Source organism: Anomalospiza imberbis, chromosome 6 (assembly GCF_031753505.1).
Source record: "Anomalospiza imberbis isolate Cuckoo-Finch-1a 21T00152 chromosome 6, ASM3175350v1, whole genome shotgun sequence".
Taxonomy (NCBI): Eukaryota; Metazoa; Chordata; class Aves; order Passeriformes; family Viduidae; genus Anomalospiza; species Anomalospiza imberbis.
Window position 1 is genome coordinate 31,574,317 of NC_089686.1, and position 26,766 is coordinate 31,601,082.

General features: G+C 35.0%; 1 protein-coding gene across 9 annotated transcripts in view; it reads left to right on the plus strand.

Moving 5' to 3' along the window:
- The window catches only part of RYR3 (ryanodine receptor 3), a 198,371-nt gene that overhangs the window by 35,422 nt on the left and 136,183 nt on the right, over window positions 1-26,766 (plus strand). For all 9 annotated transcript variants that reach the window (XM_068193076.1, XM_068193075.1, XM_068193079.1 and 6 more), the window contains exons 2-8: window positions 13,027-13,146; window positions 14,865-14,972; window positions 17,116-17,190; window positions 18,141-18,219; window positions 20,707-20,819; window positions 21,172-21,271; window positions 24,399-24,492. In XM_068193076.1, coding sequence (XP_068049177.1) covers window positions 13,027-13,146; window positions 14,865-14,972; window positions 17,116-17,190; window positions 18,141-18,219; window positions 20,707-20,819; window positions 21,172-21,271; window positions 24,399-24,492 — 689 coding nt within the window. The remainder of the gene's footprint in view (window positions 1-13,026; window positions 13,147-14,864; window positions 14,973-17,115; window positions 17,191-18,140; window positions 18,220-20,706; window positions 20,820-21,171; window positions 21,272-24,398; window positions 24,493-26,766) is intronic.

A 26,766-nucleotide genomic window follows, 5' to 3' on the forward strand; every position in this document is an offset into this window, starting at 1 on the left:
TTTTTTTTTTTTTTTTTCCTCCTAAAATCTGGATAAGTAAGATGTAAATATTTATTGGCTATTCACTGGCTTACTCTGGTTCTGAGACCTGGTGCAAAGTCCTGGATCTTGCAAACTCTCTGTATGTGTTTAAATGGTACTGTCTATCTGCGGTTCTGCTGCCTACACCTGACAAAGATGACTTAAATTCACATCACTGTGACATTGTAAAATCTCCTCTGAAAATACTACCAAAAAAAAAAAAAAGTATCTGTGAAGGTTTCTTCTATCTTCATGTAGAAAGCAGCTAGCCTACAACTTCATATAGAGACTGAGCAAATTCTGCTTTGTTTAATCTTTTTTTTAGGATTTTTCCAATTTGTTTTGAATTCCTAAAATTTAAAGTAGATACTTTTTTGTCTCATTGTATGTCCCTGATTTTCAGAGCTGTATGCTAAGTATCCCTATTGTCAACAGTTGATATAGACTATGTTTAAAATCCTCTATGGTATTTGGTTCTGTAAAAAAAATCCATGTAATTTTTGCCTTAAGGGCAGCATTTAAGTTTCCTAGTAAAAACTGTTAGTCCAAAAGGGAAATCTTACATCTTTAGCAAATTGTGGTAATAAATAAATATCTGAAATATTTATAGTTGATAGTTCAGAGAGACTAGTCATATACAGAATACATGATTTAAAGAATATGCTAAATAAAGTGCATACCCATTCTCATTTTGAAATAGATATGATCTAAATGTTTGTTGCTGCTGGTATCTTTACTAATCTGGTAGTGGTCATGCACTAAGATTCCAAAAGGCTGACGGCTTCTATTTGGATTCCTTCTTGCTGTCAGGTGTCAAGTTTTTTAAATTGGTTCATCTGTAATTGAGACAAGACACTGGCTATTCCATTAATATTTATGGTCATCTTTCAAACAGTAAAAATTTCTTAGCTAAACCCTACAGATTGAGTTTATTACGCCAAAATTTCTTACATTTGTGAACTTCAGTTATAAGTTAATTTCTGAAATGAAATTTATTGTAAATTTGTTGTAACGGGTGTCCTATGTTATACCTTCCTGTTACTAACTGGTTAGCCTGCTTCACTTGCACTAGATGTAAAAGAAATGGGCAAAACAAACAAAATAAATGCAACTATGTATATGCACAACAATGTATCTTACATTCATTTCTCTCTCCAAAAGGATGCTCCATCAAAATGAATGATATCTTCCTTTCCTAACATATCTAGTGTATTTCTTCATATGCTTATATAACCTTTTCCAGAGGTTATGAATGTGAGAGTTGCAAAGCATGCCAGTTCTGACACAACAACTAATAGAATCATGGAATAGTTTGGGTCAGAAGGGAACTTTAAAGATCATCTAGTCTAGACCCTGCCACAGGCAGGGACACTTTTTGCTGGATCAGATTGCTCAGAGACCTGTTCCAATGATGGGACATCCACAGCTTTTCTGGACAACGTGTTCTGGTGTCTTATCACCCGCATTCTAAAATAGTTCTTTCTTGAGTCCAATCTGAATCTACACTCCTTTAGTTTAAACCTGTTGTCCTTTATCCTGTCCTTACAAACCCTGGTAAAAAGCCTCTCTTCATCTTTATTATAAGTCCCATTAAGTATTGAAATACTTAATTGAGATCTCCCTGAAGCCTTCTCTTCTCCAGGATGAACACCCTCAGCTCTCAGGCTTCTTGATGAGACAATTGTTCTCACCCTCTCAGCCTTTTTTGACAAGAGAGCTGCTCCAAACCTCTGACTGTTTCATGGCCCTCCTTGGGACCTGCTCTAACATGTCCATTCAGTAAGTAATGATAAGGTACTTAGGCAGGGAACACCTTTCTTGGATAATTCCACTTCCTTGATCAGCATGGCATATATCTTCATGCTTTTAGTCAATCTGCTATTCTGTTAATTAACGTGTATGCTTAATGTCACTTCCTTTCTGTCGCAGTTTAACCCCAGCCAGCACCCAAGCCCCACACAGCCACTCGCTCTCTCCCACACCAGTGGGATCAGGGAGAGAATCAGAAGGGTAAAAGCCAGAAAACCCCAGGACTGAGACAAAGACAGTTTAATAGGGAAAGCAAAAGCTGTGCACACCAGCAAAGAAAAACAAGGAATGAATTCAGTGCTGCCCATGGGCAGGCAGGTGTTCAGCCATCCCCAGGAGAGCAGGGCCCCATCACCTGAAATGGTGAATGGGAAGACAAACACCATCACTCCAAATGTGGCCTCTTCTTCCTTCTTCCCCCAACTTTATGTACTGAGCATGATGTCACATGGTCTGGAATGTCCCTTTGGTCAGCTGGAGTCACCTGCCCTGGCTGTGTCACCTCCCAGCCTCCCATGCACCACCAACTTTCCCCACCAGTGTAGCTGTACCTAAAGCAGAAAAGGTCTTGGCTCTTTGCAAGTCCAGCGCAGCAATAACAAAAACATCTCTGTGTTATTAGCCCTGTTTTCAGCACAAATCCAAAACACGGTCCTGTACCAGCCACTGTGAAGATTAACGCTACCCCTACTGAATCCAGAACATTTTCTTAAAGAATGACAGGGCTCTGCCTGATAGGAGAGGACATATTTAATTTGCCTGAGGTGCACCAGCCTGGTCTGCACAGCTAGTTTTCCCAGCTCTATTAATAAGTCATCTTTTTCTCATGCATTTACAGTTTAAAATCAAAGGAGTGATTTTTAAAGAATATTTAGTACTCAGCTTTAATGATAGATGATAGATAAATATTTTGGATATTACACTTGGTCTTGGTATTTGGTGTGGATGTCCCTTTGTGGTCACTCTCTCATGCTATCTCATTTCCACAACGAACTGCACAAAGGGAAAAATGGAGAAAGCTGTAATACAAAGGGCAGCAAACTATCTAATGTCGGAACCCAGAATGTCCCTTGGACACTCTTGGATGTTCCGGGCCCAGGTCAGAAGCATTTGAGACCCTGGCATGCAGCTGGAAACCCCTGTGGCTTTGAATCTGACCCATGTAGCAATTTACCAACCTTGCAGGAAGAACTAGAAATCACAAAAGTTTAGATATTATAGTAGAAGTAGTCACAAAGTGAAAGGAAGAATTTTTGAGTGCTGTACAGGGGGGTTTTAGGCCTTGTACAGAGGGGTCTGAGTTTTGTACGTGGGGGTCAGAAGTTCTAAGATGGAGGGATTTGGGTGTGCCCTGTCCTCTTTCCTTCTTCTTCCTAACCTCCATGTTCATGGTGATGTTGGCACTCACAGATTGGTTTAGAGTAGAAAGTCACTGTTCAATATAGGTGATGGGCATTGGGGAAAAACCATAAACACTTAACATGTAATGTATGATATAAAAGAGGGCACCAGCCCCCTGGGCGTCGGAGTGTGCCTTTGCCTGACTGCTGAAGGGACCACAGCAGCTCAGGAAGAAAATCTTTTAGATAACATACAATAAACTACCTTGAGACCGGACAACTGAAGACTACTGAGTCTTTCTTTGAAGGCACGGGTTGGAGGAGAGACTTTTCCATCTTTTGGGGTCACCCCAATCTGGGAGTGAGCCCTGACAATCTAAATGCTTCAATGGCAACTATACCACCTGGATTTGGATTGAAAATAAAAAAGAAGCAAAATGGTCAATATTATGCTACATGACTTTCTGAAGCAATTTTTTATTCAAAGAGTTTTTGTGGGTTTTTTTTTTTTGCGTTTTTTGGTGAGATTTTTTTTTGTGTGTGTTTTCTTGCTGTATATTTGCTTATTCTGCCTTGCTGTTGGCTTGATCTAAGATATGGAAGTATGTTCCAGAGTTATGATTAGGCTTTTGTCCAACCACTGTTGAAGGAGTAGACTGACAACGGAAACCCCAACTCTATTTTTAAAATCTTCTGAGAACTGTCAGAGGGTGCTGTGTGAATTTCCATCAAAGAACTCTGCTGTCATCATAAGGATCCATTTGCAGTGAACAGGCTGTGGTTACTGGGAGAAATTTGTATGCTTACTGGGGGAAGACAGGCCCCAGACAGGCCCCACCTTGGTACGTTACTACAAAGAAATAGGGCTTTTAATTCATAAAAAATGCTAAAAACAACCAATTGGAAGTAAAGCTAAATCTCCTGAGAATCCACCTCCTCATGGCAACCACTGATTTAAAATCTGCTCTGGATATTGGTTTCCTTCATTTGTTTGTGGGTTTTGTGGTGATTTACACTATGAGATGTCTGAGCACACCTCTTTTTTAGATGTTAACCCGTACTGCTTACCAGAAGATTTATTTATAGACATTTAAAGCAAAGGAAAACCCAAGATGATATATTCATGTGACCTCTTCCTGATTCAATTACATTACTTGATGCCTGTATTTTAGGATCAAAATATTAATGTAATATGCACTTCTGTGTGGAGGTCCTAATGAATTTTATCATATTGCAACAGACCTGTATAAGCTTTTCTAATTACTGAAGTGAAAAATATAACTTGAACCTTTTATGAACCTTTTTTGGTTCATAAGTTGACTGATATTAAACCTTGTTTTAGGTTATCCTTTGATACATCCTCTAGTAAACAGTATTCCTCATATAAATTTATGGAGCAAGTATGTTAGTATTTAGTGAAAAATTTTATCTTCACAATTATAAGTGAACAGTGTGGGGAAAATAAATGCCTTTAAGAGGTATGTGGAAGATTCATGTCTCTTTGGCAGAATGGCAAAATATAGCTGCTGTGAGACAAAATTGGTAGTTCTGTAAACAGGAAACATTTGCTTTGCTGGCATGTATGTAAGACAAAAAAAAAATTATTTAATGGCTGGAAATGTAGCTTGGGTCTTTTTTTAAAAAAAGTTAATAATTAAACTTGTCTAGATAACTTATCTTTCTTAGTCGTTTACAGTTTTCTTTAAAATTTTCCCATTATTATAATTTGTGATTTATGTATTTTTTTATGAGTAGGCACAGGTTTTTTCTTCTGCTTCCTAATAATATGATTGGAACTCTTAAACATGTAAGTACTGAGTAGAATATGGCAATGTGAGTTCCCATTGCAAAGCCTTTTAAATTGAATAGGAGTATAAAGTTACCTATAAGAGTATTTGAATTAGGACAAATAAGTTATGTTTGAACTTATGTTCAAACATAAGTTTGAAAATAATTATTTAAATTCCAGAAGTTTTAAAATGTTCAACATAAATCATATACATTGCATATTGCCTCTTTGTTCTGTTTGTATCTAATTTTAGAAGGAAGCATAGGATTAAAGTTCATATTACTCAAATTAAAAAGAGGGATTTGAGTTGTTGATAATTGGATGTCTTGTTATTGTTTTGATCTGAAGAAGAAAAGAGAATAAAAGAACACTTAACAAAACTGTCCTGGAAGGCAAAATACACTTTATTTCCCTATGAACACTCTTAGTTTATGTCCGAAGAGGAGGCTCACAAGTTGTCCTCCCCGTCAAAGTCCACAGGCTGAGGGTGATGGCTCCTGCTCCTTCACATCACCGTCTGTAGCACACCTTTCCCCACGTGCTTGGTGAGGCAAATCTGCCTCTACCAGCCACCCACTATTCAGGGGACCTCGGGATTCCACAGACATCCGTAGTAATGCCTGGGGACAGCTGATCAATGCTGAGCCTTCAGTAAACACCTGCTAGGTTGCATTTATAATAACTACAGGTATGTTTGTAAGCCTAGTGGAGTACAGATAATTTTTGTTTGTTTCTTTTTTTCTGTGTGTTTTGGGTTTGGGTCAGTTTTGAGACTTAAAAGCATTTTTTGAGGTTTTACTTGGTTTCCTGTTTCTTTTTTTCTCATGACTAGTCAAAAAAAGAAAGAAGTTGCTTTTTATCTTGACAAATAGTAGGCAAAATTAAAAATCTATGTCGTACACTAGCTTTGTAATTGTAATAGAAATTATTTTTCAAGTGAGAAATGCCTTCCAACAAAAATAAAGTCCAAAATATTCAAAACTTCAATTAGCCAAATCTGTACTGCATACTCTACATGAGCGTGGATGCTGAGAAACTGATAGTTTCCTAAGCATGGTTCTGGGAAAAGCTGTGAGAAGCTCAGAGAAAAGAATTATGAACAATTCTTAAGTTGCTGCACCTGGTGTTTGTGAACATGTGGAATGTGTTATGGAAGTATGCTTACCAAAGGGGGGTTTCTTAATTAACCAATCATGTGAAATGTATTGATTAAATGACAATCAGGTCCACCTGTGTTGGACTAAGATCTAAAACAAAAATGTCTCAATAAACGTGAGACCTTTTACCATTTTGCCTTCTGATATGACTCCATGTCATCTCTGACTCAACAGTGACACAGGAGTGTCAGTCATCATGTAGCCATGAACAATTGTTTTCTCTATTAAGAATAGAATTGTCTTAGCAAATAAATAAAGATTAATACAGTGGAGCTTTTGGAAATTTCCCCCAAGGAATTTTTTGTTAAGGGTTATACCTCAATTATTTGGCAGAGGAAAAGTGATGTGACCATGAAGCAAGCCTTCTGATGTAGTTATGTACTTTGCTCTAAATCTGATGTCTGCATGGACATGTGATGCACAATTATTCTTAATTGCAGGAAAATTACTTTATTTTTGCAGTACAGGAATCTAAACAAACTGAATTGTTCTAGCTAGATGGCAAATGAATACATTAAGTTATTTTTTTGGCTCATAGCCTCAAACCCAAAACAACCCAAGTAAGATTTAATCAAAGAAGCTTTTAATTTTTATGTAATTAATTAGGAAGTCTAAAGATTTGAGACTGTGTTGCCTTGGTAAATAATAAATTCATCAGCCGAAATTTTTCCACATCCTTTATCTGAAGTAGAAGAGCAGTAGCAGAAATAATAAGCCATACCAGAACTGTTTTCTGTATCAGTTTTATGAAATTAATTTTTCACAGTGTAAAAGGGAGAAAAAATACAAATTTGCCAAGTGTTGCAGTAACAATAACTGAAGCAATAAATCCCAAAAATAGTGTATGAGTTTATAGGTTTGAAAAGTTATGTTCTTTTCAAATGTGGAAGTAGTGGAATCCTTTAAAGTGGTGTTTTATGAAGCTTCTGTTTTTGAATTAGTGGAATAATTGACTGTATCTACTAAGAAGTTGGAAACGAGGTAAATTATGGACTCTTTTTTAATGGATAACTTAAATGGCTTTATGCAACAGAAACACATTGTTAATTCACTTTATTTTATACTAGTGTTTAGGAAGTCTTGGGATGTTTCATCAACTTGCTAATTTGAGTCACCTTTCTTCAATTACTTTCTTTAATGAGCAAACCACTAAATTGGGTGTGACAAATATTTCATACACAGCATCAGCCTTATACCAGGTGTAAAAATCGACTACAGCAATGAGATTGATCACTCTACCAAAAAAAAAAAAAATAGATGAAGTGAAAAAGCACTTTGACTACTTACTTAATTCTACATTTTCACTGCTGTCTGGTGATTTAGACTTGCTTCCCACAAAACACTGTCTAGACATTCAATGGTCTAACCTACAGCTTTTATTAAAGCTGCTGTATTACCCATGATGTAGGTGGATATTGACTATATAATCCTCCTTTTTTTGTAAAAACTGGCTATGATGCATTAGTTTTTTGAGAATAAGACTTAAACTGTTTGTATGATTATTAGGGACATAAATAATACAATTAAAAATAATTTCCTCTAAGTGAAATATGTATATGAATATGTATATGCTGAGCATGATGCCATATGGTCTGGAATGCCCCTTTGGTTAGTTGGGGCTGTGTCACCTCCCAACCTCCCATAAATTCCCCAAATTCCTCGCCAGCGTGGCCATGGCTGTAGAAAAAGCAGAAAAGGCCTTGGCTCTGTGCAAGACCTGCCCAGCAATAACAAGGAACTGGTGGGTACAAAGAAATTTACCAAATCCATCTTTGGATAGAAGATTGTCAACTCTGCATATAGTTCCTTATTTTGTGAAGAAAAATGTAGATTGCAATTTCTGGTGAACTTCCCTTGTTTTCCAAGATTATTCCGGAAAACTCTGGAGAAATGCAGTCTGTAGAAGAATCATTTCGTAGCCAGTGTTCAAATGCTATCAAGATGTTTACTTAACGTCCTGTGCTTTGTGATACAGGACGAGATGTGAGTAGAATGTTGTCTACCAAAGAGTGAAGGTGGCTGTGGGTTTTTACTCAGTTCATTTTTTTGCAGCACTGATCTCTAATCAGCAAGTGTCTCACATTAATCAGGCCTGCTTGTTTTACCATGTTTAATACATATGTGTTGGCTTTTTTAAAAAGTAATATTAATTTATTGAATGAAAGGATGTATTTTCCAAAAAAAGTTTTCCATGGTTTTACAGAAGAATGCACTTTTAAACAATTCTGTATCTCTTTGCATTTATGTTAGTCATTCCTGTGAAAGTACCTATCTGAATGTTTATTGCAGCTGTGAGTAAATTATAGGCAAAATATGTAATTTTTTTGAGAAAACTCTTTCTTCTTGTAGTCTAATAACAAAGTTTGTTAATTATCTAGAACTGACTAATTTTCAATGTCATGTCAATTTTATTTTATCAGTTTATTTTCAGCACTGAATATTATAGAGATTAGGTAGATGTTGATTCAGTAGGTAATAAACTAAATCTAGGGTATCATTTTCGAGCAACATTTGCATGTATATGTTTACTGTATTTATGGTTCCATGCTTGATAATATAAAATATATTGAAGTGTGTATATTTATGAATACAACCCCTATTCAGAATTATGTGTAGTATATAAATCACTATAACTCTAAATGATGGAATATACATGCAACTTAAATGAAGGAGTTTCTACTAACTCTTGGAGTTTCCTTATTCTCAAATTCTGCGCTGAAAACCTAGTGAACAGTGCAGGAGCAATGTCATGTCAACAATGCATTAATTAACCTTGATCATTGAATTCCATTGCAGTGTCAAGTAAATGAGTAATAAAAATCTATTTTGCTTATATTTTGACTTACTATTTTGTCACAGGAAGCTCAATTTAAGTTCACCATCATTTTATATTATGAAATCTGAGGATGAAGACAGCCTGAACGTCAGGACAAAATAGTGTTTGGTAATGAACTACTGGACTGTGGTCCTTTAAAAATTCGCTTTTAAAGGTATATAGCATACTGCTGAAGGCTAGGAATAAAAGTTTTCTGTTAAAAAAAAAAGAAAATATTTAATGTATTCACAAATGACATACTTTTTTGTAGAGTCAATTTCTATTTTTGTAACTTGCTCATTCTTAAAATTAGAACATATTGAATTTGTAACTGTTTTAGAAATACCTTTGTTTCTCAGTTCATATTAACATTACTATATAGTCAAATTTCGAATACAAATTCTGCTCTAGCCAAAGTAAGTAGAAATTTACTTTTGCAGTACACAAAGTATGTGGTTACCTACTTTCAAAAGGAACCTCGAATCCCCCAAAATGTCTTTTTCCTTTTTCCAAAAGTTATGCAGCATCAATACATGAAAGGACAATGGATGGTATTATGACATATTAGTTACATGACACTAGGTAAATTCTGTAGCATTTCAGACCACTTGAAATATATTTTAGCAATTTCAACCTGTTTTAATGTATAAACCTTCTTAGGTTTGGGATGGAGTTACTTTGTGCGTGTCCTTTTGCTAAAGGGTTGAGAGATGAATCTTAACCAGATAAAAGATTTCTGGACAGAAGGGGAGAACTTCCTCTTCATTCAGAATAAAAAAGAATTGCTATGCATCACTGTTTGTGAGTAGATGGAATGATCGTATTCTAGAATGTATCTCATGGTTAATTCGATGATGTCACTAGTAGAAACCAGTTATTAGTAAATGATGCTTAGAATGTGTGTACTTTTTGAAGAAGAATAGCAAAAGCAGTTTCTTGTGCAAATGCCCCTCTGTAGTGGATCATTTATGGGTGTCCTTTCCTGCCTGTGATTCTGTGCACTCTAAGCCTGTTTTATTAAAAACCAACCAACCAACCAAAACAAACAAGCAAACAAACCAAACAACAAATCCCCCACAAAAACCCCAAACCCAACCTCCCCAAAAATAAATGGACTAGAATATGGAAATGTCAGAGCTGCTAGATGAGAAAAAATGCATTTTAAACACTTACTGAATCAAAACCATTTAAATTTGTTGAATTCATGGTTCACAAACTAGGTACTGACAACAAGGTACTGCTGAGACATGGTCTGCATTTTCATGATAGCATAGCAACTTCATAAAACTCATTTCTGTTAGCATCTCCAGGCCAGAAAAGCAATTACAGACCTCAGCCAGAATGGTGTTTTTCCAGTGAGAATATGTTAATACTGAATCAACTTAACAGGGAATAATTGTCTAATTTGCAGATTGAATAGGCTTTTCTAATTCTTTATGCTCTGTCATGAATGAATACTTTTTTAAACTTTTCTGCAAAACATTCTGAAATACTATATAATATAATATTCTTGTCACTTTTAAAATAGTATTGAAGTTTTTTATCCTACATAGCAAATACCCAGCTTGTTAAATGTTGTAGCACAAAGGAAAGGGCTCATTGGCCATATAGGGCAATAACATAAAACATCAGTGTTGAATGCTGCATACATTTCTTAAGACATTCTGTGCTTGTATTTTGAGATTACTGCACTTAATGATTGATAAAGCTTTTCTGATGCCAGTGTAAATTCTAAGTGCTTATTTTCTGAATTCTAGAATATTAAAATATTAATATCATTAATATTAGGAATTTCAATATATTAGTAACTCTGGCCCTTTTATGCATGTGGATTTAAAAAGAAAATAGTTAATTTATTTGATTAACTCTCATTTTAAGTACGTTTTAAGTATGTTCACAGAATCATGCAACAGTTTGGGTTGAAAGAGGTGTTCAAGATCATCCAGTTCCACCCCAGTGCCATGGGTGGGGAAACTTTCCACTAGACCAGATTAATCAGAGCCCCATCCAACCTGGCATTCAACACATCCAGGATTGGGGAATTCACGATTTCCCTGGGCAACCTGTGCCAGTGTATATCTACTGTAAACCTACATTCTTTCAGTTTGAAGCTGTTACCCCTTGTCCTATAAAAGATAGGACATGCCCTTGTAAAAAGTCTGAACACATAATTTTATTTTTTAAAGAACTATGAATTACAATAGAGGCTATTAATATACACCTCTGTGGAATGATGAGCACTTTAGTGTAGTAGGGAAAATAAATACAATTTGAGTTATATAGAAGTAATTTAATGCAATGATAAGTATGTGCTAAGTTGCAAATCTCAACTTTATTCTAATTTTTGGTATTTATAAATTCATGTTTTAGTATTTTACTATTTTTAGCTTTAAAATATGTATTTTCAAATATTGATACAGGAACTAGATGTTGAAAAATTATTTAAACATCTTTATTTTTATCTTACATATGTTCTAATTTTTCTGCACCAAATCCACATGGTTCTGATGTAAATTTTTAAAATTCATGGAGGGAAGCATATAGTGAGTGTTTAATTGTACTGGTAACATTTTACAACTTATTACACTGAATATCAAAAAGAAAAAAAAATATTTAATAATGAACTTGAAAGCTGAAAATTTCAGAGAGCATTTTATAGAAATGGAAGCAGAAGCAACAAGAGGAAAGATCATTTTTTAGCATCAGTTAATTCTGTCTGCTACATTTTTTTAGAATTTTTTGCAAAAATGTCTCAGATTCTTTTTCTGTACTGTTGAAACCACCATTGATTGTCTTGCAAAGCTAGATAAGAAAAATACTGTCTACAACTGCTGATTAGTCCGGAATGTAAGTTGCCTATTTCAGTAAGAAGTGATAAATAGGCAGTGAAGGGTCACCTAAAAAAATGCCCTGTAACTTGTACTCACCTGTGAAATCACGCAAGTGAAAAACATGCTTTTGATTTCCCTCTTTAAAGGGTGTGTCACTCAGCTCCTTTAGTGAAAATTACTTTCCTTCTCCCAGTTTTTATTTCCAGTGCCCAAAGCTGTGACAGTGTCATAGTATTGCAGTTGCATAAGGGGAGTGTAAATAGCAGTGCTGCTTTTAGAACATAATTGTTCAAGTGATCTCAGAGTTCAGCACAGGCGGCTGTTGTGTGTCTGCTTTGATAATAATAATTGACACCAGTAGGACTTTGTTGCTGGAGGAGACAGTGACATATCATATCACTCCTGTTTTATCAGCTTCTGCCCCCTTAAAAATTTGTCAGGCAGTCTCTTTTGGTAAACAGTTATATGCCTGTACAAAAATAAGTGCTTCTACATGCTACTCTCTCAGAGGTTTTTTCTTAGTTAGTGGACATGTTTTGGAAAATGAAATTATTTTTAATTCTGTATATAGCTTTGACAAAGTCAAACACTAAAACTAATCTCTTTTGGCTTGCTTATATCAACTTTAGTATCACATATTAAGAGGTGAAAAGGGCTTGGCACTTTATGTGTTCGGCGTTGTATTATGCAGCAATTTGTAAAAGTGCTTTTCCAGAGTGTTCTTATTCTTGGGATATGTCTTTTGAGGATCAAGTTCTTATGACTGAACTTTCACCTGAAAAATGCCTCTTGGATCTTTGGTTGTACACAAATATTTCTATACTACATGAAAACTTCAAAGTCAAGATTCTGAAAAATAGTGTTGATAGTTTACTGTGCTAACAAATAGCACTGTTTGCAAAATTGCAGTAAATGTTTTTTACAACAAGCATTAAAAATATTTTGCTGAGTAAAACTGAGTAACAATGTACTTACAGTTTGTTTTATATTGCTAAAGAAACAAAAGGAGACAGCAGTTGTAAAAGCCTTGGAGACAGTGTGCAGTCTTTGTCACTTTGATAAAGTCTTGAATATAAATCTCTATAGAAATCTTTACATATCTGTAGATCTGTTAGAGACATACATCAAAAGAATCTCTTCGTACGTACATTATATTATTTAGAAGTATATTGCATTAACTTTCAACAGATGTTGCAGGTTTTCTTAATATTGTAGTGTGCATATAACTGCAAAATATTTTTTCTTGTTCTTTGTATTGTGACAGGATGATGAAGTAGTACTTCAGTGTGTTGCCAGTATTCACAAAGAACAAAGGAAGTTTTGCTTGGCAGCTGAGGGACTCGGGAATCGCCTGTGCTTTTTGGAGCCAACATCAGAAGCTAAAGTAAGAAGCTGATACTCTCAACTGGTGCAACTGATCAGTGAATGTTAACCTACTTACTCACAAGCGCATTTAATCATGGTTTCTTAAATATGATGCTAGAGGGACCTTATGTATGTTTTTCTTCCCAACTGCATCTTAGAATTGTATGAAAAATTTCCTAGAGATTACAAATAAATTTTGAGGCCCACCTGAGAACAGTGAAAAGCTGTCATTCTTCAAATAAGAGAATTCCAGTAATTCAAGATTAAGTTTCCAGACTATTGTTAATATTTAAGTTCACTAAAATCCCATATTTCTTTTACTGCTGTAGGTTCAAATATACTGATACACTGGATTGATAATTTTAGAAGCATTGTCACCTGTCAGTTACTGGTGTTAAGTGTTGCTCCTGACTTCATTATCAATCAAGAAGTTTTAACTTCTTGACTGATACCTACAGCGACAAGAATGATTAACTAAAAGAGAATTTTCAATTAAAAATGCAAAATAAGAAAAAAAAGCTAGAGAGATGTGAAGGGAAACTCCAGGGTAATTATCAGAGCTTGAGAGGGGAAAAGAAAGAATAGATGAAACTGTAAACCTCTACTAAAGCATAATGTTAGGAATAAACCAAACAGAGGAGGTAAATAAGCCTCTCTCTCTTTGGTTTTCTCTGCATCTTTTTCCTTAATTGTTTTTATTTCTTCACTTTTCATCACCTTAAAACACAGCATTATCAATACTTTTATTCTTTCTTGTCATTCTGATTTAAAAAGAAGTGCATATCCACTTTAAAGCTCATCCACAGCCATGATCTTTATCATGAATCACAGAATACGGAGTTGTTAAGGTTGGGATGAGTCTTTGAAGGTCATCTAGTCCAAACTCTTTGCTTGGAATAGCTTCAGACAGAACAGATTGCTTAGGACACTCGGATCAGAGTTTGAGTATCTCCAAGGGTGGAGACTCTACAACCTCTCTGGGCAACCTGTTCTACTGTTTACCATGCTCACAGTAAAAGTAGGGAGGTTTTGTTATATTTAAAAAATATTTCCTGTATTTCACTTTGTATCAATTTCCTCTTGTCCTTTCACTGGGTTCTCCTCTGTAGTCTCTGGATCTGTCTTTGTTCTTTTCTGCCATGTATTTATGTACATTGTTGGTTCCCCTTGAGACTTTTTTTTCTCCTGGACATATCTTTATTTGGACACATCCATGCCAAGAAATTGGGGCAAAAATGTTTGATGTGAAGTTTCACATTTCAAAACCAGTGGACATACTGATTCAAAACTTAGGATTTCCTACAAGGGTTCGCATTACTATGTCATAAGAATCTGAATCTTAGCTATCTAGTTACTGCTGTAAATATCTTCTATCAACCTCATACATGATATAAGATCATATACCTTCTCCTCTGTTTTATCAGTGACATTACAGAACAAACACAACTGTCATTCTAAAAGACAGGAAAGAAATAATACATAGGGGAAAATTTTTGCATTTGAACCTGAAGAAGTTTCATTTTACTGTGAGGAATGCAGCTCAAGGAAAGCAAAATTGCTGCATTGTCAATTCATGAAGAATGGATTTATATTGTTTTCACATGGGAGAGTAGCATGTACCTCAAAAACAAATGAATAGGCATTAAGTATAGGCTCAAAAATTAAAATAAACACATGTTCCAACACACTTTTCATCCTGTTTTACCTGTTCTGCTGATCTGTTCTTTATTTTTACAGTATGTCCCTCCAGACCTTTGCGTCTGTAATTTCGTCCTTGAACAGTCACTGTCTGTCAGAGCCCTTCAGGAAATGCTGGCCAGCACAGGGGACAATGCTAGTGAAGGGGTAAGTACATTGACCTCAAAGAACATTTAATCTGAATATACATTTCCCTCATTTCTTTCCTTGTCCAGAGTTTTCTAGAAGGTCCTGATGTATAGTATTCTTGGGACATTATTGCTCCACTTCTGTAATCACATTAATTTCTCTTTGGCAGTGAGGAGCTGGTGCAACTGTCTTTTGAATATTTGTGATCCACAAATCCAGAAACATCATCAATTTGATTGCTTTGACCCTAATTCTTCAATTTCAGCTGAATCTAACTGAATTGAACTTTTATTCTCCTAGAAACAGATCATGACAAAACTCTATGGATTTAGTTATTTTACAACCTAATGGCTTATTCTGTGTTTCAGATCATTAACTGGCACATATTATTGCACAGATGAGAAAGATGGAGTTGTATCACCTTTGATCTTGCATTGTCAACCTTTGCATACATGTTTTTCAGACTTCATTAATACTGACCTTTTGTTTTTCACTGCATAAAAAAGTGGGATTCTTTATTTTTGCAATTACCTTGCATTCTATAAAATAAGTCTTGATGAAAATAAAAACATATGCTTAGGAAATCAAAAGATCAAATTAAACATTTTAGAATTCCTAAGAAATTACATAATTTTTAGTATTTCCAGAATATTCACCCTAAACTGCAGCTGAAAGGTTTAATCTGATGTTAATAATGATATATGAATATTTTATTTGGGATTTGAAGTAGAGGACATATAATCTCTTTGGTAAAAATGATCTCACTCTTGCTTAAGGAGCAATAGATTATAAAAAAGAATGTAATCTGTTGTGCTGTATTTATTTTGAAACTCTATTGTCTTGCATTTATTTTGAAGTTAGGTACAATCCAATGGGGGAAACAGTAATAGGAGCAAAGCAGTTCATACTAAAAGCAAGGCTGAAATAAAAAAATATTTGCTTTTCATATTAAATTTAGTTTGGAACAGAGTTACGCTGCTAGTTTCTGATTTTTCTAGAGAAAGACTGTAGCTTGTTCAATTTGGAGGTTTTGTTGTTTTGGTTTGGTTGTGTTCTTTTCTTCTTTTGTTTTTTTTATTTTTTTAATAAGTCAGACTTAAACTTACAAGTAATTAATTAAAAACTTTCACTAATAAAATAGCAGGAAGCGTTTCATTGCTTGTTCTCAGTATCTGTGTATTTTTTGCAAACTGAATACATGAAGTTTTCTTTTGATAACCTATTTGTAATTACAGTTAACTTTGCTGTTAAGCTTTTCCTTTTTCATTAAAAAAAAATAATGCATAAAAGAGATATGATATTCACTGCTACATGTTTTTCCAGTTTTCATCATCAAGCAGTGACAAGTTCCTGCAGGATTAAAACCATTTTTTATGAATTACATGTTTTGAAGAAGCTTGGTGGTAGTTTAACTTATGTATTATGCACAGCATTTAAGACCATTTGCCTACACACATATGACAATTATCTGAGCTCCTGGAATATCCTTTAATTATCTTTGTCCCTTCCAAATGAATCCAAGGATGAGAACTGACCTTAAATGCCATCCAAAAAGAACAAAAAAGAAATTTGCTCTAAATGAAGAAAACAGAAAATCCAGTTTTGCCTCTCCCTGTCTTGTCATAGTTTTACATGTTCAAAATTAATAACTGTACTTGGTTGAAACTATGGATGCAGTTACTTTAATGGATCTGAGACATGTTAAAGATTAATATTAAGAAGTATATATTCTCAGTATATGTTTAAACTGTTCTGGGCAGTAAGTATGTTATTTTTTCTTTCAGATTTAAGTTTCTGTATGTATATATGTATTTATGTTGTTGTTATTTTTTTTAATGCCTGCATGAAGTTTATAAGAAAGGTAAGTGGTATCTTATTCAACTTGAAATATGTTTTTGCAAATGCTGTGTTTTACTAAATGATAATAAAAATTAGGTAAATATAAACGCCTCTGTTAAAGAACAACATCTTTTCCTTTGGCAGATATTTGGCTATTGCTGTATCGACTTCGTTATTATTATTTTTTCCCCAGTGTGTACATTTCCTAATTTGTTGGAATATTTGCACCCCTTCATTGAGCTGCCATAGCTCTTCATGCATAGTTCTGATCATGGTCCTCTCAGAGCAGTGGAGTTCTGACCTCCTCCATCCTGTTCTACAGGCAGCCCAAGGGGGTGGCCACCGGACCCTGCTGTACGGCCACGCCATACTGCTTCGGCATTCGTTCAGTGAAATGGTAAGTGAGGGAGCACCTGCGCAGAATGACTAGCATGAATGAGAAATGTCTTTCTACCAAAATAAAAAACCATAAAAATCTGGAATAATGCTTTTTACAAGCTATCTTCTGCACTAGATGAGACAGAAGTTAGTAACGTGCAGTCTCAACACAATAGAATTGTTTAAATTCAGATTCTTGATCTAACTCAGAATTGTAACTGAAAAGCTCCTAAAATGTATTATTTCTGTGTCCTTAAGGAATCCATTTTAATGATACTTCCATTAGCAAGTACTTCTATAACAAATGAATTTGTTGTGATATGCATTATTTTCTTCCCCATCATATTTTATAAGATAAGGATCCCATAGTTTCCATGGATTATGCCCACAAAGATGCTGTCTTTAGTCTGCCTTGTATAAATTTCATCATACTATATTCCACAACTGAAAAATTTCAGCTGTTTTGAATCTTTGACCAACTAGGGCCCATGTAAATACACCTAATACAAGGCTGAACGAATGAGAAGTCAAGAAAAGGTTTTCCCTCCTTTTTCCTGTACTAGAAAATGCTACATTAATCTTCTATGTTGCTTATGTTTATGAACCTTGAAAATTGTAGTTGCCTTGGTATACCAGAGTTGCAAGTATAATTACTACCTATTGGTATGTGTTTTTAATGTTTTCATGAATCAAACTTATCGTGATAGGGTTGTAATTAGATGCTTGTCTGTTCCTATCTGATGAGCTGTATGAAACTGCAGAAGGTAGAAGCTAAATTGCACAGCTGAAGTGGGAAAGGATTTTAATGTTTTAAGTTCATAAAGAGCTTCTGTATGAATAACATCATCTTTGACTCATTAAAAAAATTAAGTAAGATAGTAAGATGATGTAATGTGAATGTATTAATTTGGCATGTGTGTTAATGGATACTGTTGGGTTTTTGTTTTCAATAACATCACTGTTTTGCAGTATTTGACATGTTTAACATCATCAAGATCACAGACAGATAAACTTGCATTTGATGTGGGATTACGAGAAAATGCAGCAGGTATGACAAGTTCTTTTTGAAGGAAAATGAGTTACTTTCTAGCTTTAGAAGAGGCATTGAGTTTAATGTAACTGTAAGCTTATGAATGGGATCCTTATGTGTTCATCAGAAAAAAGATGACTGAAAGAAATGACTGTTAGTACTAATGACTTTCAGCACATTGAATGACTTTCTGTAAGAATGTGAATCTTGCAATTAAACTGACTTAACACAACGGCAATAAAATGCATGATAATGGCCAAATAAAAAAAACCAAAACTGTTGAATAAAATAAATTTGATGCTTTTGTTTGTTTGTTTGGTTTTTTTTGATAGAGTATGGAAAAGCCTGGTGAACTCACAAAATACATTATAACCAAGTACTAAAATAATTTGCAACTTGTAGTGCAGGAAACCAGAAAATATGTAGTGAACACATTGCTAAAAGAGCTGGATAGAAATACATTTGTAATATGGACAGACCAATAATGAGACAAAGTGGAAGAGATACAACACAAACATGGCATTATGAGAAAGATTTAAAATCTAATTAATGTATTTCAGGAAGTACTGCCATTACCATTACTGCTGATGGAAATATAGTGAAAAAAAAAGTGCTTCCATGAAAACACATATAAATTATGAGTTTCCACTGGGAGCTATATTAAATAAATTTAAAGGTAACAGAGCCACAAATAGATTTTCATGCTGCTGTGAAGAGAGTGCTCATGGCTACTGAAAGTGGTGAGTACTCCTCAGAAAGTAACAAGTGTCTCTGTAACAATCAGGCCCAGACATATATCTTGGACGGAAAATCTAAGTACTTGTATACACGTTTCATTAATGAAAAGCTCAAATATTGAAATACTCTTTGTGTTATTATAAATCTGTGCTTTCTATTATTTTTTTTATTATTTTGAAAAGAAATTAAAATCAAATACACTAATTGATGATGGAGAGGCACTGGCAGTGTAGGTGTTAAAACCTTTGTAAATCATAATCTTTGAATCTGTTCAGGTGACTCCCTACAAAATCTTGCCTTTTGAATGAGTGAAGTTTGTCTTTCAGTTGTTTATTACCATACAGAGGATTGCTTTAGACAGATATTAGCTGTCTGCTACTTGGCTGTCTTTGTTGCCTTAGATAGAGAACATTTTCTTTAGGAATGTTGAGAAAAGGAATGTATGTGATAAAAGGAATATGTGTGTTTAATCGCTACTGAAATAGTTTCAGTGAAATCTGTTTTTATAATTTTATAGCTTTTTTAAAGAATTTTTGTACATATATCTGCTTCTATCTATGAGGTTTTACAACAAATATCTGTAGTTGTTTAATTGGTATTTGCTTAACTGTACATACACAAGAAAACCCTTGTACATATAGGTAAGATTCAAAAAAACTTGGTTGTGTTTCTGCACAGGGGGCTTTGGGAACTACTGCATGCCTGGAAAGCTCATAAACTGAATGCTATAATATCACTTCTCCTTACTCTACTCCCTCACCTATGAAACTGTGCTAATGAATCAGTTTCTGCTGCAGGAAGTATTCTTCACGCAGCAGAGGGAAATCCATTGGCTATAAAAAATTACTCCCTTTGAAGCTTTAGCATTTTTCACTTATATGGATATAATTTCTATTTATTATTAATATATTAATATATAATATATTAATATATTATATAATTTCTATTTATTTAAAAACTATTTAATATAGTTTTATTACTTTCAAATTTTCTTTTAAGGAGGCTTTACATGAAATATCTTAATCAATCAAACACATTTTTGTGCTTTGATTCTTCCAAATTTGCCTTTTTTTCACTTTGCATTGTCTGGTGAAAAAGTTTTATTTAACTTGTTTTCTTCAAGTTCTTATCTTTCACACTCTGAGGAGTGTGAAATTGTGAAATGAACTGGGTGACCTTCCCAGAATGTATGTGTGTATGTGGTTCTGTGTATGTGTGTTTGTGTGTGTGTGTGTGTGTGTGTGTGTGTCTGTGCAAAGTAATCTGGAAACTTACATTTAACGTGTAGGAAACATTCTATGGTTGTCACCCTTAGGTTTGGCTATTTTGTAATTATATGGTCAGTAGTGCTAGTGGAACTGCTTCCAGGTTTGTTATGCTGTGTGATACAGAAGGTTGTGAATTTAATATGACCATTAAACAAAAGAAGAGACAACAGGTGATAAATAAGACCAAGGTAAGTGTCAGCAATTTCCTGGCAAGGAGACCCTCCAAGGGAGAGCAGTTCTGAGTAGTGTGTTGTAATCAATCCCTTTAAAAGTATTTGAAAAGGGAAATATCATATATGGAAAAGATTATAGGACAAAAAGTTACAAGCAAAAAGAAAAGCACCAAAAATGATTGAAAATAGAAATTATGTGGTTTTGTAAGGTGACTTTCTCACAAGACAATTTTTATAATGATATTTTAGTGTTGTATAATGATATCCTTAGATTTCTTGGGAGTTGTCTGTTTTGTAGAACCTTGATCAGTGCCTCTGTCCTTTAGGAGAGGCATGCTGGTGGACAATACACCCTGCTTCTAAGCAAAGGTCAGAAGGAGAAAAAGTTCGAATAGGTGATGACCTTATCCTGGTCAGCGTGTCCTCTGAAAGATACCTGGTGAGTTTGTTTCTTCAGAGAGTGTCAAATGGTGGGAAAATAAAAAGTTCTGTGGGGATATCGGGAGATTGGTTGGAATTCTCACAAATTACTTTTTTTGTAATCTAGGGAGCAATGCCTGGTTGTAATGCATTTTTATTTTTCTGCACTGAAAGGGTGGTGTGTGCGCATGTGAGTCCCTCCTCCAGAGCAAGACTGCTTCAATGCCTGTTCCCCAAATTTTAGAAGAATACTAATTTTAGAAGAAATTTGTATATTTCCTTTATGATACATCCTCTTCTGTTGATAAATTAATGTACTAAATATTTTAAGTGCATAATTTTCATTGTTTCCTGTTACTGTTTTGTTTCAGCATCTCTCCGTGTCAAATGGAAATATTCATGTGGATGCCTCCTTTATGCAGACACTATGGAATGTACATCCTATATGCTCAGGAAGCAATATTACAGAAGGTTTGCCATTTTATTTATTTGGACATGTATATAAATTAGATTAATTTGTATGCTTTCGATAAGGAGGGAAAATTAAAAACCAAATTATCCTCAGAATGTCAACCAAAACATTTAATGAAAATAAAGAGAAAAAGCTTAGGAGAGAAGAATTCTTGAAGGGAAACCGGGGCAATACTGATACATCAGCTGGATTTACTGAAGAAAAGCTAAATGAGTGCTATAACTTTAGAATAGCAAAGCTTTAAAAACTGCATGAGAAAATAAAACTTAGTTTAATTTGGGGGTAGGAGCTGCAGAATAACTAAAGCCAGAAAATGTAGATTTTTGCATACAATTTTCCTAAATACTGTTCTTCCACTACAGATAAAGGCGAAGAGAAAGAAAGGTACAGGCAAAATGAAATGCAGTTTTCTCAAAGTTCCTATTTCAATCTCTTCTGCTTTTTATGGACATTTCCTCAATATCCTTTCTGGATATCACAGCCATGCATCCTTATTGTCTTCTCTTGTTCAGCCTGAATCCTACACCACAGGGTCAGGATTTCTTTCAGGAAATTTTATGGTACTTCATGGTCATGTTTGAGTCATTGACCATGTTTGTCATGGTCACCTTATTCTGAGAAATGTCTTGTTCTGTACTGAAAGTCTGATCTACCCAGTATCTCTCCTTATTTCAGTGCCATAGTTTGTCATTAAAACTGTCGTAGCAAACATTGTGCTTCACCTTTGCTGTTCTCTATTCAAAGCATCAGCATTCTACATTCACAAATTACTTAAATGTCTTGAAGTTAGGATCATTTTGTGTCACTTGTCTGTAAAACTTAGCATTTATGATATACTATTATACAATAACATAGGACAAAATGGAGCTTTAAGGGAACTGAGAGAGATATTCAATTTCCCTGGGATCAGCTATAGTAAGTCTCGATAGAAGATGACTTACCCTGGTGTTAGACTTAATTTAGTAGTCTTATTTGAGCTATGGTTGGGTTTTTCTAACCCCAAGTGGTTTAAATCAGCATCCCACAGTGTTTCCGTGCACTGGCCCATAAGAAACCTGTCTCAGAGTGTTAGGTTTTAATTTTAAAATCATACGGGATATGGATTTTGCTTGTAATACTTTCTGATTACTTTGGCATGATGGAGCTGGATATTTAAAAATGGCTGCCTGGGGGCTTGCCGTTATGGGTCAAAAATAGAATAGGGATCAACTCTGGAAAAGTCTGTGTTTTTTCAGGCATCACAGATAAAACAAAAATAAGCAAAGAGAAAAATATCCTATGGCAAAGTCTAAAACTTGTCACAGATGAAAAATGTAATGAGCACCACAGAAAGATCATGGAAGACCAGTTGTATATTTTAGATTTCTGTACCTGAAGAGAATTGGCAGCTAAACTTCCTAAGAGCTTACAGAATTAGAGTCAATGAGGTTGGAAAGGATCTGGTTCAATCCACTGTCCAGCTGATCCACTAGAACATATTGCCTAGGAATATATCTAGACAGGTTTAGACTCTCTTCAGGGGTGAAAATTTCACAATATGCCTGGGCAGCATGTGTCAGTGCTCAGGCACATTCCCAGTGCCCAAAAGTGTTTCCTGATGTTCAAACAGACCCTGCTGTGTCTCAGTGTGGGCCCATTGCCACTGGTTCCATCACTGGCCACAACAGAAGAGACTTTGATCCCATAGTCTTTACATGGATAAGATCTCTCCTGAGTCTCCTCTTCTCTTCTCTTCTCTTCTCTTCTCTTCTCTTCTCTTCTCTTCTCTTCTCTTCTCTTCTCTTCTCTTCTCTTCTCTTCTCTTCTCTTCTCTTCTCTTCTCTTCTCTTCTCTTCTCTTCTCTTCCCTTCCCTTCCCTTCCCTTCCCTTCCCTTCCCTTCCCTTCCCTTCCCTTCCCTTCCCTTCCCTTCCCTTCCCTTCCCTTCCCTTCCCTTCCCCTTCCCTTCCCTTCCCTTCCCTTCCCTTCCCTTCCCTTCCCCTTCCCTTCCTTCCCTTCCCTTCCCTTCCCTTCCCTTCCCTTCCCTTCCCTTCCCTTCCCTTCCCTTCCCTTCCCTTCCCTTCCCTTCCCTTCCCTTCCCTTCCCTTCCCTTCCCTTCCCTTCCCTTCCCTTCCCTTCCCTTCCCTTCCCTTCCCTTCCCTTCCCTTCCCTTCCCTTCCCTTCCCTTCCCTTCCCTTCCCTTCCCTTCCCTTCCCTTCCCTCCCCTCCCCTCCCCTCCCCTCCCCTCCCCTCCCCTCCCCTCCCCTCCCCTCCCCTCCCCTCCCCTCCCCTCCCCTCCCCTCCCCTCCCCTCTCTTTCCCCATTATTCCTTTGGTTTGACTTTTATATTAATTGGCAAGATGGTAATTGTTGGTTACAATTTTCCTCATTTACAAATTTATGTTGAATCAGCTGGACTGTATGAAAGCTTCCTTCTACCCGTCGTCCTTAATGTGTTACCTTTTAAAGGCAGCAACTTTACTTACAAGGTCAGAATCGTTTGGACTAGGATTTGATGAGTCATTCTCCTACACCTTCTTTGTCTTTTTTGTCTTTTCTTTTGTAATGTGAGGCAGAGTGCCTGGTTTTGACCTGTACTCTGTGCTAAATGGGTTGGAAAGTTAGTTTCCATTAAACCTAATCTTCAGATCTGCAAAGTGGTTTTCTGTCCTCTGTCTCCCGCTGCTGCTGTGCACCTTTGATTTTGACACAAATGACAAATTTCAGAAAAAAACGATGAAATCATGACACTGCTTTGTATTGAGATAATTTAAACTGTATTAAGGGAGAGGAAATTATGGTATTAGCTATTTGATTTGGCTTTTACCTAAAGCATTCAATTTTCAAAGCCATAATTGTTTTTGTTGTTTTAAAGAAGTTTTTTAAATTTCCTTTTCTGTCTCAGAATCCTCATTTGAGTTTTAAATGTTAAAAGTTTGCTTTTGTTTCATCTTCATTTTCAGGAGAAATACTTTTTAAAAAGGTATTAATAATAGAATGTTGACACATTAAATATGTTCTTATTTAGATTCAGTTATCAGTGAAAATTTGGAAAATAGATCTTATCTGGGTCTTGAATTTTTTAAACTTTCATGAGGGTGTTATTTTCATAGTCAATGTTTTAGCTTGTAAATGAACTTCTTTTTCAGGATATCTTCTTGGTGGGCATGTAGTACGTTTTTTCCATGGCCATGATGAGTGCTTGACAATTCCATCGACAGACCAGAATGATTCACAGCACAAGTAAGTGATGGTGCATTTTTAAAATATTTTCTTCTTTCAGAAAGGAAACAGGTTGTCAGTTGAATTTGAGGTTAGGTAGATTTAACACTTTTTACAGCAGTCTTTAATTAGGCAGTGACATGGTATGAAAAATTGAGACCTACTAAGCTGAAAATCAGTCATGACTTCTTTCACTGTTGAAATTTAAGTAGTTGATTTTCACTGAGATTTCATCCTGTTATGTTGCTTGTCTCTAGTTCATACTACTGCAAGTAGAGGTAAGAAGGTGTTAGCAGGAAGATGGTAATGTGAAAAAAAGTCATGAAAAATTTCTGTAAGCTTGGCCTCTGCAATGACTTTCATATTTTATATATTTTTCACATTTAAAAAAAAAATTAAGCATTCTCAAATTTAATTAACATATTAAGAATGATTAACATATTAACAAATTACATCATACTAGCTAGACTAAACTACTTTTGTATAAAACTTACATCTACAGTTGTCATCTAGTATATTGATTTGTTATTTGAATTTTTGTGTATTTTTTAATGTTTTTGTTAATCAGAAGCAATGCGAACTAATAATTTTGCTACACAAACCTGCTAGCTTTAAAATCATCTTCAACAAATAAGACCTTTCTACATATTGGGGCAAATAAGTTATGCTTCAGGTAATATGATATCACAAGTAGCATTCAATTATTTCAAGTAAACTTGTCAACTCTAAATTTGCCAGGTTTACATTTCTGAAGAGTAGCAATGTCTCCAAGTCCTAAAGAGAACCCAAACCGAAAACCAGAAAAATTCACTTTGTGAATTTTTTGCTGTTTTTTTATATGTGTAAAGAAAAAGAAAAAATGTTTTGACTGTGTATGAAAACATACACACCTGGTATAAAAATAGCGGCAAACACGTTATGTTGCATTCAGACTTATTTTATAAAGCACCCATTTTAAAAAGGTTAAAATAGATGCGGAGCTGTTTCAGTGTGTTCAGAAATGCTGCTCTTTGCTACTTCTCTTACTTATCTAGAAGTCAGATATAGCTAATATTAAAACTAATTGTAGAGTCCTAGTCCCCAGTATGATGTGATTCTTTGTGTAGGGTTGATGTGTATTGTTACTGCCTTAAGATTTCCTTCCATGTTTTTTATGCTAAGTAAATAAAAGGGTAAAATTAAAATGTATATTTGTCAGAATTAAATCTATATATTTATAATCCAAAAACTTGAAAAAATGTGAATGCTATATTGAACATTTTCAAACATGTGATAGTGACAGATGACTTGAAGTTATCTGGTCTTTTGGATTTATGAGCTGTGTAACAGACATAAGGCCAAGTTTTTACTGTGTCATAGTTGTAGGAGTCATGTTTACATTATCAAAACAAAATGAAAATACAAAAAAAACCCCAAATAGTAATAGGAATGGCAGAGAGAGATGTAGAAAATTGTTTCCATCTCTTCATGTGTGTTTGTTTCCATCTCTTTATTAATCAGTTCTATGCATTTCAGTTGGAATGTTAAATGAATTAAGTTAGGCAAGAGTGAAGATTTCTCTTTTCATAAAACACAAATCTTTTTTTTGAACATTTCTGTAAATAATGCTCTTTAACAATTCGCAAAGAGACTATTCTCTGACAATAATCTTAAGGTATTTTTTTACAGACCAAATGGAAATACTTGGGGTGAACATATTGAACATCAAAAAGGCTAGCTTGGCAAGAAAAAAATAGATGGATACATGGAATCAATTAGATGAAAAAGAAAAGTTATGTGGATGCTGTTGCGAAAAAGCAGCAATTCTTTTTTACATGCAGCTTTGTTACTGAAAGAGTGGGTCACTAATTCTAGTCCAGCATTGCATATAGAGAAAGCTGGAAAAAGAGCTGAATTTTTTAAAAGTATAGAAATTAAAAGTATAGGAGGTGAACAGAGACTATGATTTTATCAGGTGAACTGAACTGTATCTATGATACTGAACTACACCTATTCTTTAGAGATAGAATGGTTGAGTTGGGCCAAGGAGACATGAAGGAGGTCAGAGAGAGTGGAAATGAATACTTAGTTTTGAGCTTAGCTAGGATTTAGAGTCTGCCAAAAGTAAAATCAGTAAGGTCAGCAGGACCAGAGACATAGAATGAAAATGGAGAGCTCCAGATATTTATTGTGCATTCAATATATTCAGAGACTCATGTAACAGCCCAGGTTGGAAATGACCTTGAAAGATCAAATTCATAGAGTCTGGAAATGAAGATGAGTTGAAAGCTAGGAATTTTAGATTTATTTTTATTC